The sequence below is a fragment of the Giraffa tippelskirchi genome, chromosome 13, assembly GCF_054371585.1.
Source record: "Giraffa tippelskirchi isolate mGirTip1 chromosome 13, T2T-mGirTip1v1.2.pri, whole genome shotgun sequence".
In the NCBI taxonomy this organism is placed as follows: domain Eukaryota; kingdom Metazoa; phylum Chordata; class Mammalia; order Artiodactyla; family Giraffidae; genus Giraffa; species Giraffa tippelskirchi.
Genome location: NC_137287.1, coordinates 24,581,091 through 24,595,296, shown reverse-complemented (window position 1 = coordinate 24,595,296; position 14,206 = coordinate 24,581,091). Strand labels below are relative to the sequence as shown.

At 43.0% G+C, this 14,206-nt stretch overlaps 1 protein-coding gene across 1 annotated transcript in view; it reads left to right on the top strand.

The window, feature by feature from the left end:
* TMC5 (transmembrane channel like 5) overlaps positions 1–14,206 on the top strand; it is a 98,244-nt gene that overhangs the window by 41,546 nt on the left and 42,492 nt on the right. The window contains exons 5-7 of the mRNA XM_081560817.1: positions 3,758–4,571; positions 7,986–8,146; positions 12,190–12,279. Coding sequence (XP_081416943.1) covers positions 3,814–4,571; positions 7,986–8,146; positions 12,190–12,279 — 1,009 coding nt within the window. The 5' untranslated portion in view covers positions 3,758–3,813. The remainder of the gene's footprint in view (positions 1–3,757; positions 4,572–7,985; positions 8,147–12,189; positions 12,280–14,206) is intronic.

Below are 14,206 nucleotides of genomic sequence, written 5' to 3'. Positions count from 1 at the left end.
GTTGCTGGAGGGTCTGAGCTCTTTGCTGGTGACCCTGAGCTGTATTATGTGGTCATCTGATCCCTTTAGAAGGTCCTCGTGACCCATTTTTTTTTTTTCAGAAATTCATCCTGGGGAGAAGCATGGACTTCTTGAAAAACTGATATACTTCCGTTTTTTCACAAGAAATGAGTATCACGTAACTTGTATGATTCTCTTTCAGTCTGGACTAAGAAGACGCTCACAGCAAAATTTACTTCTCATTTACACTCACTATGTCAGCTGAGGAATTTGGTAGAGTTTCTTTTCCTTCTACTTTATTATAAAGGATTTCTATTTTTTAGAGTTATGTCCTAGTTGAGTGCCTGATTTTTTAAAAATTGACGTATAAGTTGCTTTACAACGTTGTATTAGTTTCTATATATGAATTTACACACACACACATACACACATCAGTTCAGTTCAGTTCAGTTGCTCAGTCATGTCCAACTCTTTGCAACCCCGTGGACTGCAGCACGCCAAGCCTCCCTGTCCATCACCAACTCCCAGAGTTGACTCAAACTCCATTGTCCATTGAGTCAGTGATGCAACCCAACCATCTCATCCTCTGTCGTCCCCTTCTCCTCTCGCCTTCAATTTTTCCAGCATCAGGGTCTTTTCAGATGAGTCAGTTCTTTGCATCAGGTGGCTCAGGTATTGAGCCTTTATAGAGAGGTACACAGTTCTTACTACAGTCCATGATGTAGTAGGGTAGGGCACAACTGAGCAACTGAGCACGTACCCACACAATTCTTAAGTGTACTTGATGTGTACACACATGCCACCATGTAACCACCACCCAGATCAAGAGGAGAACATTTCTAGAATCCCAGAGGCTTGCTCGCTCATATTGTTTCCCATCTCCTCCCTTCCCCAAGGTAATCCCTATTCTGACTTCTAGCTCCATTATTTAGTTTGCGTGTTCTTGAACTTTGTATAAATATTATACAGTCTGTAGTCTTTTGTATCTGAATTTCAATCATCACTGCCTCTGTGAGATGAATCCATGTCATTGCACGTCACAGAATTTTGGTCTTTGTTACTGCTGTGTAGTATTTCATTGTATGAATATGCCACAATTTATTTACTTATTCTACTGTTAGCTTGTTTCCAATTTCTGGCTCTTATGTAAGAAAAGCATCTATGAGCACTCTTATTGCCTTTTGGTAGACATACTTTTTTCTCTTAGGCTGGTATTGTACCAGGTTTTATTTTCCTAGACTTAGTAGGCATCGCTTAGTTTGTTAGATGTAATAGTAATAGCTAAGGTTTTAGTAGGCCGTGGAAATCCTAAACCTTAAATATATATTAATTTCTAGTCTTACAATATAAGTAAATGAATGAGTTCATTTTCCATGTTACGAAAAATAAGTTGCCATAAAGCCCAGCATTTAGTCTTTCTAGCACTCAGTTTGTGTGGATGTTTCTGTTTGTAAAACTCAGCATATTAGTTGAAATTCTCTTTCATTTGTGTATGACAAAAACTCAACTCAAACAACTGTAAGTCAAAAGGGGAATGTAATGACTCAAGCATCCAGTGGCTGGCTGCCTTCAGGCATGGCTGGATTCAGGTGCTTAAACAACATCATAGCATTTGATCCTTCTTTCTGTTTATCTCTTGGTTCCATTCTCTTTGCTGTTGGCACTACTCTCAGGCAGGCCTCCTTCCTTGGTGACCTCTGGCATCTTCAGGCTTATAACTTCCTAAGTCCCAAGTCCGACCAAAAGAGAGAGCTTCTCTTTTTCAACATTTCTGATAAAACTCCCAGAATTGAGTCTCACTGGCTCTGACTCAATCACTGTGGCCAGGAAGTAAATAATTCTGATTGGGTCACACATTTACACCTGGCTGACATGAATTGAGAGGAAAAATGCTACTACAAAAGAGAGAAGTGGATGCTGGACAGGGACACAAATAATGAAAAACTTTCTGCTATGCTGAAAAGGTTGTAGATGACAGTGGCAGAAGATTAATTCTTTAGCTCTGATTACTCAACAAAAAGCCTAACCCTTTTTGTTTACATAGATATAAATCTGTAAACATTGGCTCAACTTTAAAAGTGGTCTACTTGATTCTTTCAAAAGCACCATCATTTATCTAATCATACTGGCTCAAACTGTGGAGCTATTTCTGACTTTTCTTTTCTTTAGCTCTCACCCTTCCCATATCATGTCAGTCCACAAATCCTGTTAATTCTTTCTTTAAATTTTGTCCCCTCCTTATATTCTTCTCTGTTCTGACTGATACTACACCAGAAGTTCCAGGCATAAGCCTGGAACTAGCCTATTGCTGTAGTAAACTAGTGAAATAAGAGCATAACTTTCCCGCTTAGTCCCGTCAAGGTCCTGGAAGACTGACCTGGGTTATGTGCCCATTCCTGAACTAAACCCTGTGGCAAAGGGTATGGTGGACACTGATTGGCCAGAGTTGGTCATGTGACCATCTTTGCAGTCAAGAATGCAATTAGCCTTTCCTTAGACCATGAGTGTGGCAGGGGAAGGTGCTCAGAGGGAAATCAGGGCCTTGATGCCAAAAGAAGGAGAAACAAGTTAAAGGCAAGTAAAAGCAATAGACAGCTCACTTAGAGGGAGAAGGCAATGGCAACCCACTCCAGTACTCTTGCCTGGAAAATCCCATGGATGGAGGAGCCTGGTAGGCTACAGTCCATGGGGTCACTAAGAGTCAGACACGACTGAGCGACTTCACTTTCCCTTTTCCCTTTCATGCACTGGAGAAGGAAATGGCAACCCACTCCAGTATTCTTACCTGGAGACTCCCAGGGATGGCAGAGCCTGGTGGGCTGCTGTCTATGGGGTTGCACAGAGTTGGACACGACTGAAGCGACTTAGCAGCAGCAGCAGCATGTCCATTGAGACAGTGATGCTATCTAACCATCTCATCGTCTGCTGCCCTCTTCTCCTTTTACCTTCACTCTTTCCCAACATCAGGGTCTTTTCCAATGAGTCATTTCTTCTCATCAGGTGGCCAAAATATTGGAGCTTCAGCTTCAGCATCAGTCCTTCCAATGAATATTCAGGGTTGATTTCCTTTAGGATTGACTGACTTGACCTCCTTGCCATCCAAGGGACTCTCAAGAGTCTTCTCCAACACCACAATTTGAAAGCATCAATTCTTTGGCACTCAGGCTTCACATCCATACATGACTACTGGAAAAAAACCACAGCTTTGACTAGATGGACCTTTGTCGGCAAAGTGATGTCTCTGTTTTTAATACGCTGTCTAGGTTTGTCATAGCTTTCCTTTCAAGGAGCAACCATCTTTTAATTTCATGGCTGCAGTCACCATCCACAGATGGCCCAGATGGCACCCCATCATTTCCACATTCCAGTCCACGGATGTGAGAAGACTGAGAAAGGGAGGAGTACCTCTTCCCTTTAACAGCACAGCCTAGAAGTAGTATATACCGATTCTGCCCGCATCTCATTGCCCACTCTCATGGCTGCACTTAGAGGCACAGGAGGCTGGGAGATATAGTCTCTATTTTGGACAGTTGTGCAACCCACTCCACTGTTCTTGCCTGGAGAATCCCAGGGATGACGGAGCCTGCTGGTCTGCCATCTATGGGGTCGCACAGAGTCGGACACGACTGAGGTGACTTAGCAGCAGCAGCAGTACATATTTAGGAAGGAAGAAAGAACAGATACTGCAAGGTAACTATCAATTATTGCAGGGAAGAAAGGGGAAAAAATCTGATGTTTCCTTCCTTTTGTTTTTCAGATAAAGAAAGAGATCACCGAATAACTGCAGATGCATTTTAACACTCCAGAGTAAACATGTCTGCCTACAGGAATGGTGCTTATAAGGAGGACCCAGATTATCCTGACTCTTCTGCGTCTCGGAATCATGCTCAGGGGTATTTGAAAACTCCAGGTCCTCTGAACAACTCAGATGACCCCAGCACCAGGAGCAACCCATACCCAGCAGGATCCAGAACAAGTCCAGACTATCTTGGGTCTCTAGCAGAACCAGATTATCCTAGATCTTGGAGTAATCCAGACTACCCTGGCACCAAGAGTCATCCATACTCTGCAGGGACAGACTATCCCAAACCTTTGGCAGAACCAGAGAATATTGGATCTCAGAGGAATCCATACCAGCCAGGCTCATCTGGAGAGCCAGACTACTCTCAGTCTCAACGAAATCCTGATTTTCCTGGTTCCCAAGGCAGTGGAAACTACACAAGCTCCAGAACAAATCCAGATTATCTTGACTCCTTGGGAGAACCAGACTACCCTGGAGCTCAGGAAAACTTGAACTCTTCTGGTCCCAGAGCCAGTTCAAACCATCCAGGCTCCAGAAGGAATCCAGAACATGCTAGCCCCAGAGTCAAGGCATACATAGACTCTCTGGGAGAACCTGATTATCCAGGTGCTGAGAGTCAATCTAACCGTCCACACTTTTTTGGAGAACCAGACTATCTGGGTGCTGAGGACTATCGGAACTCTACAAACTTTTGGGGAGAGCCTGATTATCCAGGTGCTGAGAATGGTCATGATTATGGCTCTTCAGAGGACCCGGAAATGGCCAGGAAGTAAGTGCTGGAATCTCCCTCCAGTGGGGATGGGAGATGAAGGTTAGATCATTAAGTCAATTAATGTTTAACTTAATTTGGATAAGGACACATATGATGATTTTCATGACCTGGATTTATGGTGAAACTTTCACGCCTACCTGTATACCTCACCTGGGTCTTGGATTCTCAGCCTGAGGCTTCATGCTCTTAACTGATTATAATCTTTCATCACTTCTTGCTTGAATAACATCCTTCCCATTCTCTTATCTCTTCCTGCCTAGTCCCTGCAAGACATTTAGATCACACTGTTTTGACCCTGCTACGTCCAATGAGATTAAGGTTAAGATGATAATTATGAACCCAAACCTTTTAACCAGAACTATATCAACAGGAATGCACTTTAATCAAGAAAATCTTTTGAAGACCTAACACCATGGAATCCATTTAATTCCTCAATTACTTTTATACAAGGTGATTGAGCCACTCCTGACTTTTTCCACTTTCATCTTTATTTTGCTGAAATTACTGCCAGAATTGACCACTTTTCATGTTTAGAGCAGATCTGACTCATTGATCTTCTCCATTGTTGTTGTTTTCATCAAGTTTTATTGATTATAGTTTTTGCCATTGTTGGGATTCCTCTAAAGAGGTTTTTTTAAGTCTATTTTTTCCTGATTCAGATCCTATAGATCTAAATTTTGTCAAAAAGATTTTAATCTTCTATCAGTTTTAGTCATTGACAAATTTTATTAGGTACAGTTTGGGTCATTGACAGTGTTAACCTTGGGTGACAGTTCTACCAAATCTAATTTTTCCTGTGTTAAGTTTCTCAGTGTTCATGTTGCCAACAGCAAGTGATTATTTATTTATTTTTCAGGCTATTTTTAACCTGTAACAAATTTACTATGTGAAATTCTAACCAATGTGAGTTTTATTTTGTATGTACTATTTCTACTAGTAATATTTATGAATTCAGCATAAATCCTTCAGGGTAGGCTTCAACAGTATGTAACTGAGAGCTTCCAGATATACAAGCTGGATTTAGAAAAGGCAGAAGTGCCAGAGATCAAATTGCCAACATCCATTGAATCATAGAAAAAGCAAGGGAATTCCAGAAGAACATCTACTTCTGCTTCATTGACTATGCTAAAGCCTTTGACTGCGTGCATCACAGCACACTGTAGAAAATTCTTAAAGAGATGGGAATACCAGACCACCTTCTCCTGAGAAACCTGTATCAGGTCAAGAAGCAACAGTTAGAACCGGACATGGAACAAGGGACTGGTTCCAAATCAGGAAAGGAGCACGTCATGGCTGTATACTGTCACCCTGCTTATTTAACTTATATTCAGAGTACATCATGCAAAATGCTGGGCTGGATGAAGCACAAGCTGGAATCAAGATTGCCAGGAGAAATATCAATAACCTCAGATATGCAGATGACACCACTCTTATGGCAGAAAGCAAAGAGGAACTAATGAGCTTCTTGATGAAGAGGCCCAAAAACCAAAACATAAAAAAAAAAAACAGAAGCAATATTGTAACAAATTCAATAAATACTTTAAAAAGATATTCAACATTCAAAAAACTAAGACCATGGCATCTGGTCCCATCACTTTCTGGCAAATAGAAGGGGAAAAAGTGAAAATAGTGACAGATTTTATTTTCTTGGACTCCAAAATCACTGCAGATGGTGGCTGCAGCTACGAAATTAAAAGACACTTGCTCCTTGGAAGGAAAGCTATGACAAATCTAGACAGAATATTAAAAAGCAAAGACATCACTTTGCTGACAAAGGTCCATCTAGTCAAAGCTATGGTTTTTCCAGTACTCATGTATGGATGTGAGAGTTGGACCATAAAGAAGGATGAGCACCAAAGAATTGATGCTTTTGAATTGTGGTGTTGGAGAAGACTCATGAGAGTCCCTTGGACTGCAGGGAGATCTAACCAGTCGATCCTAAAGAAAATCAACCCTAAATAGTCATTGGAAGAACTGATGCTGAAGCTGAAGCTCCAATACTTTGGCCACCTGATGTGAAGAGCCGACTCATTGGAAAAGACCCTTATGCTGGGATATATTGAGGACAGGAGGAGAAGGGATGACAGAGGATGAGATGGTTGGATGGCATGACTGTCTCAATGGACATGAATTTGAGCAAACTCTGGGAGATAATAAAGGATAGGAAAGCCTGTAATGCTGCACTCCATAAGGTTGCAAACAGTTGGACACAACTTAGTGACTGAACAACAAGAAAAAAAATGTGGGATTTGGGTGTGTAGTGGGATCAAATGTCTTCGGAACCTAAATAGGAGGATTAAAAGGACCAGGTCAAAATGTCCTCCTTGGTCTTATTCCTCACTGCTTGATTCATCATTGAAAATATACCTTTGACCTTGTCACTCCCTTGTTTGTTATCTTCCATGGTTCTCCATAACCTTTGGGAGAAAGACCCCACCACTTCACTTATGATACCTTAAGAATGAGGATGTGCTGGGCTAATGTAAGATGCCAGCCAAAGCCCAGACTGACTGACCTTCTCCCACTTCTGCTATCCCCTCCCTGTTGTTGTTTAGTTGCTAAGTCATGTCTGACTCTTTTGCGACCCCATGGACTCTAGCCTGCCAGACTCCTCTATCTATGGGATTTCCCAGGCAAGAATACTGGAGTGGGTTGCCATATCTTGTCCAGGGAATCTCCCCAACCCAGGGATCGAACCCACATCTCCTGCATTGGTAGGTGGGTTCTTTACCACTGAGCCACCTGGGAAGCCCATCTTCTCCCTACCCCAACCCTATACTATAGGTCAGTGGTTCTTAACCTTGGCCGATGCTTATAATTACCTAAATACCTGGGGGGCCTTAAAAATCATACAAATACCTGGGCCCAACTTTCAGAGCTTCTATTTAGTTGTTTGGGGTGAGGCCTGGGAATTGATATGTACATAAAATTGAGAATCTTTGCTCCAAGTTAATTGATTTTCATAGCATTCCTTTTATATATTCAGCACTTTCTGGTCCCACAGGTTTACCTGTTCTGTTCTTCATCCTTGGATGCCCTACTCCTAACTCTTAATGGATGGATTTATCCTTCCAATCCCAGCTCATATGTCTCTTTTTCATGTAGATTTCCCTTCAAACTCCCAGCCCAAATTTTCTCTTTCCTGTGAACTCATTGGATCTGTCTTCTAATATTCACCAGTTACTACTTGTATTATAATTGCTTATGGTTGTGTTTAAGAAGCTTGACCAGACTGTATGGAAAGTTCCTTGAGGGTCAACAACCCATGTCTTTGTCTTTGTGTTCGCTTCCCCTTGCCCATGCATGATTGGCATTCAGTGGAATGAATGAATGGATGAGTGGATTGATGGAGGGATGACTGTCCTTACTGTGCTACCAGATGAATACTGATTCATCATTTTGGGATTGCAGAATGCTCGGCAGAACATCTTCAGTCCAGCCCTCGTTTCACTATGAGGGTGTCAGCCTGTTGGGCACCCTTGGGAGAGAGGATGTTGATTATCCTGAAAGCATTGAAATGAAATCTGTGGGGATGGCAAATCCACATCCAGATGCTCCTGGCAATGGCTATGGTAAGCATTTGTTAAGAAGAGGATCATTTCCTGGGAAGAAAATAAAATTCAGTGGGCTTGGGACCAGTCATTAAAGATCAGCAAGAGAAGTGATTTACCCCTCCTCCTTCAAACACCCACTTTACAAGGGCTGAACCCTGAGAGTGTAGAGAAGAGAAGCTGTGTCATCATTTATCTGAGCAAATTTGGCAGGAGTGGTGCCTGTGTGTGGAGGCTGATGGTCAGGTTCAAACCCATGGTGGTTATGTGAGAAAGAGGGTCTTAGTGTGGCCAGATCCTCAGATTTTTCTAGAGAAGCCAGAAGTCTGGGTTTTTACATGTTCCAAAATAATTTTTAAAATAAATAAAATCCCTGTGCTGGGCAAACAAAACAACTGGTAGACTAGATTAAGTTCGCGTGGCTGCCAGTGGCCAGCTTTAGTTAAGCACCTCCTAAAGGTGTTCAGACGGTCAGCATTTGTATATTTGGAACCTACTGGGGACGCAGGGAGTTAGAAGCAGCTCTGTCCTCGTGGTACTTAGAGCCTAGGTGAGGAGGTGACAGGAGCACATGAAGACTAAAGAAAACGAGCAAACAGATGGATAATATGTGAAAAATCACATCATTCTCAGAATCTGCTGTGTGTAAAGGTTTAGCTCTGGGAGGTGAAGAAGAGTCTACCAGTTCTCATCTTCTGAGAAAGAAACAGGGGGACTTTTCTGATAGAGAAAGCCAGCTCGTGGCACAAGTCGATGTTATAGGAATTCAGAGCTGGGGAAGGGAGTGTTCAGCCTTGAGCAGAGCAAGGGGCTGAAGTGCTGGTTGGTGCAGATGAAAGACTGCTCAGCCCTGAGGAGACTGGTAGGGAAGAGATTGAAGAAGACAGGGAGGAGGAGATGGGGTGCATTGCCACACACTCAGGAAAAATGCGGACTGTTTCACATTTGCAGAGAAAACATTGAGTTGGGCTATTCCAAACCTTTATGCCAGGCATTCTCAGTGGGGCATATGTAGCTCAAGGGGTGAAAATTTATTGAAAAGGACTGGAAAAAATTTCCTCTTTTTATGTATAAAGAAGATACACAAACACGTAGTTATACAGTACAACTGTGATCTTAAAATGTCATGGGGAGACTTCCTTGTTGGTCCAGTGTTTAAGAATCCACCTGCCAGTACATTAGACACGGGTTCAATCCCTGGCCCGTGAAGATCCCACATTCCACTGGGCAACTAAGCCCAGGTGCCACGATACTGAAACACGTGCACCGAGAGCCCATGCTCTGCCACAAAAGAAGCCACTGCAATGAGAAGCCTATATATTGCAACTAGAGTAGCCCCCACTTGCCACAGCTATAGAAAGCCAACTATAGCAGCAACGAAGACCCAGTGCAGCCAAAAATAAAGAAATAAATAATGTCGTGAGGGAGGGCAATGAGGAAGAAATATCTTAAAAGACTCCTTAGGTGGCTGGTAATGAAAAAAAAAATATTAGATTGAGAAACACTGCCCCACTCCAATGCAAGCAGAGCTAATAACTGTTTTGGAGTGTTTCCCATGCCCTGGAGACTCTGCTAAGCACTTTTTTACTTTTACAGTCTTGTTTCGTCTGCAGCAGACACTACTGTTCTCCCTGTTTACAGAGGGAAAAACTGAGGTTCAGAGAGAAACGTGCTCAAGGTCACCTAGCTAATAAATCAAAAGAACCTGTATCAGCCACTCTCCCTGACTCCACTTTACTGCTGGGTAGAAGCAGGGAAAATATGGATTGCCGACCACCAAGCTCCACAGAACACAGGAATTAAAAAGCTATTTTAAAAAGTGGCCACATAAAGTGTGGCTTCCTTCTCTGGGCTCCTTTTAGGCCCAAAGTTGTAGCCCAGCATTCTCTTGTCCAGTGCTAGACCATCTTGTTAGACTATGCACTTCTTAAGGAGAACCCATTTCATCTATATATCTTCCAAGGCTCCATGTGGTTTTCCTAATGGTTGGCACACAGTAGGTGCTTGAGCAATGCTAACTGAATTAAAAGCAACAGCTGTAAGGGATGTGCCAGTTAGCTGTTGCCACAGGAATGCTGCGTAACAAACAACTCTAAAACCCAGTGCTACACAATAACCATCATTTATTTCTCACCCACACATCTGTGGGTTTGCTTGGAGTCTGACTGAACCAGATTGGGTTTGGTTGTGTCTGATTTGAGTTCACAGATTCTGTTTAGGTATAGTGTCCTTCTTGACCCAGTGAACTAACCTGGGCCACTTTCATCCCGTGGCATAAGCTGGAAGCACACAGAGAGGCGAGCAGAAACATATGATGTCTCTGAGTCCTTGGTTTGGAACTAGCAAACTGTCATTTCTGCTATGTTCCACTGGCAAAGGCAAGTCACATGACCAAGTCCAACCTCAATGGAAGTGTCCCAAGTGGAAGAAGTATAATATTTGCTGAAAAACAACTCATTTACCACAATAGTAAATATGAGGAATTTGTGGTGTTCTGGGATTTTTTTCAAGCACTTTTATACATAGTTACATCAGTTACACATATTAACTGCTTCAGTTTCCCCAACAAAAATTAACTGCTTCAGTTTCCCCAACAATCCTATGTGAAGGCCTGTTATTATCCCTGATTTACAGACTAAGATATTGAAACTTAGACTATTAAGTAACATACACCAGAGAGCACACAGTTAATAAAGCAGCAAAGCTGGGAACTGATCCTTGGCAAGAAGTTCCAGAACCTCCCGCAGTATAATTTCGTACGTCTCTGTCAAAATGTGCTCCATTTTTTTCTATTGAGGTGTTTAGACTTCATTGTTTATCATGAGTTGAATAAAAATATATCAAAATGTGACGCTTGTCATGTAGATATTGAAAGTGGACTCTATCCCTATGAAAATCATACCAAATTTCACATTCACGTGTCATCATAAAAGGCTACAACTAGAAGGAAGCTTTGTAATCATCTCAACAAACTTTCTTTTGTTTAATTTTTAAAAGTAGGACATTTTTTTTAACATTAGTTTTAGGTTCACAGTAAAATCGAGGGAAAGGTGACAGATTTCTCCAAAACCCTGTGCCCCACAGATGCATACGTGTGTGCTCAGCCACTCAGTTGTGTCTGACGCCCTGAGACTCCTTGGATCATAGCCCGCCAGGCCCCTCCGTCCATGGAACCCTCCAGGCAAGAACACTGGAATGGGTTGCTATTTCCTACTCCAGGGAACACGTGCATGGCCTCTCTCATTATCAGGGTCCCCCACCACTGTGGGACATTTGTTACAACTGAACCTACATTGACATATCATTATCACCCAAAGTGCTTGGTTTACATTGTCACCTTGGGTGGTACAGTCTATGGGTTTCAATAAATATATAATGACTTGTATCCATCATAATGGTATCCTACAGAGTATTTTTACTGTCCTAAACCAGTACTCTTGCCTGGAAAATCCCATGGACGGAGGAGCCTGGTAGGCTATAGTCCATGGGGTCGCTAAGAGTCAGACACGACTGAGCGACTTCACTTTCACTTTTCCCTTTCATGCACTGGAGAAGGAAATGGCAACCCACTCCAGTATTCTTGCCTGGAGAATCCCAGGGACGGCGGAGCCTGGTGGGCTGCTGTCTATGGGGTCGCACAGAGTCGGACACGACTGAAGCGACTTAGCAGCAGCAGCAGCAGCAGCAAACCTTGCTGAAGCTTCCCAGGTGGCGCTAGTGGTAAAGAACCTGTCTACTAATGCTGGAGATATAAGACGTGGGTTTGATCCCTGGGTCAGGAAGATTCCCTGTAGGAGGAAATGGCAACCCACTCCAGTATCTTTGCCTGGAGAATCCTATAGACAGAGGAGCCTAGTGGGCTACAGTCCGTGGGGTCACAAAGAGTGGGACATAACTGAAGCAACTTAGCACACAAACCCCTCTGAGCTCCATCTATTCATCCCTTCCTCTCCAGACAAGTATTTTTCAAACTCTGAGTTATGGCCCATTAACAAGGTCCTGCTGACCACTGTGTGCTCAGTAGTAACAAGTGTGGGATTAATTGTTTTGTCTCTTCATTCCAGTGAATCCTGCTTATGTGGGTGATGATGGTCCTGGCCCAGCTTATGGAGACCCACCCTTGTCTGGACATGATTGGCTCAGGTCACCCCAAGGTAAGGCTTCAATGGACAGTGACCGAAAGCATCTGTCCTGCAGAGGGAGCCTGTTCAAGGCAATGCAGGTGTTGCCACTGCCTCTTGGCCTCTGGTATAGTAACTGATGCAGCACTTCCTTAATTTATCACAACAGGTTTTATTCTAAACATGGAGAGTTTTTTTCTCCTTTGGATATCAAGGTGTCTTCGCTAGGACTCTTCTGGTTGCAAATGAAAGAAACCCAGCTCACCCAGGCCCAAGGCCTGCACTGTGGGAAGGATGTGGGTAAACAAAGAACAGAAGATAGAATTACCTTCCAGAACTTTAGTACAGAGCCTGACATGGCACATAGTAGGTGCTCAGAGATATTTGTTGGATGAGTTACAGGAACCAGGGCCTCTGAGTCTGAAGCCAGGAGCTCAGACTCTCTTTTTCTCCATCTATTTCACAGGAAGCTTCTCTTTAAGCTTCACCTCATTCATCTCAACTAGTCAGGCCTTCTCTGCAGGCCAGAGAGCTTGACAGCAGACACACACACAGCTCAGCAATCTCATGGCAAATCTTCCTTTCTTTCTAGGCCTGTTGGTCATTACTGAGGAACCTCTCTCCAGCCCCATGTGGGACACATGCCTACACATGAACCAGTCATTTTTACATAGGAAAGAAGGCTGGGCCACATGTCCATCCCATGGCTATTACATGTGTTGGTGAGGTGGCATTGCCTTGATCAAAATTTTTCTGAATAATCATAGAATTATGATGATAGTGGAGGATACGAGCAATCAGTTTGAAGAAGGCTTTGAAATCAGTTAGGAAGCTCTGTAAGGATCGGTGTGTGCTGTGAGGAAGGTCTGATCAGAAGCAGAAGCCGAGGAAATAAAAAAGCATCAGAGGAGAGAGGCTGGGGAATGCTGGAAGCTAGAGGCAAACCTGTGAATACCAAGGAATAAATCGAAGATATCCTCTGTGTAACAGCACATATTGTGGGGCCCCGTGACTTGAAACTATCTCTCACCTTCTGACATCCGACCCTGTAGCTTTACTCTTTAAGAGCTTTCTTAGAGGCTTGTATCTTTCAAGAAATAGCTGTTGCCACTGGGGAGAGAAAACCGTGGGGATGTAAACAATCATGCTCTCTGTCTGTCTTCCACAAGAGCAGGGAATGGCTTTAACTACTGGGGAAAAGAAATGCCTTCAAACCTCTTAAGATGCTCAGTGGCCAATATGAAGATTAGGGCCTCTAGGTGGAAGAGGAGTCCCCAGAAGGCAGAGAGAAGTAAAGAAATAGAGGACCCAGAGATGAACCTGGCTTTCTCTACCATTTTGCTTTACTAGTTCTGATTCTCAAATCATTTACAATTAATTGATGGACAGTCTTCTGATAGAGTGTCACTTTGGTGGATCATGCTAGCAGCTAGGAAGTGCCTGGCACATAGTAGGTACTCATAAATATTCATTTATGAATGAAGGAAGTAGTGAATGATACATCAGCATCTGCTTACAGTAAAGGACCAGGGTAAAGTAATTAAGGCACCGTGCTTTGGGACCAGACAGACTTCGGTTTGATCCTGAGCTCTTGTACTTGCTGGTTTTGTGGCCTTAAGCAAATTACCTTTTTGGGCCTCAGTTTTCTTAGTTACAAAATGGGGTTTCTTACAGTACTTACTTCATAGGGTGGTTGTGAAAATCAAACAATACATTTTATTTAAAGTAGTTGGCCTTCAGGTCTTGTTACTGATAGTTATCATTTATTGTTTTTTACATGAACCTTTTTTTTCGGCTGGGCTGGGTCTTTGTTGCTGTGTGCAGGCTTTCTCTAGTTGCGGCCAGCGAGGCACGACTCTCTAGTTGTGGTGCACAGGCTTAGTTGCTCTATGGCATGTGGAATCTTCCTAGACTAGGGATTGAACCTATGTCCCCTGCATTAGCAGGCAGATTCCCAATA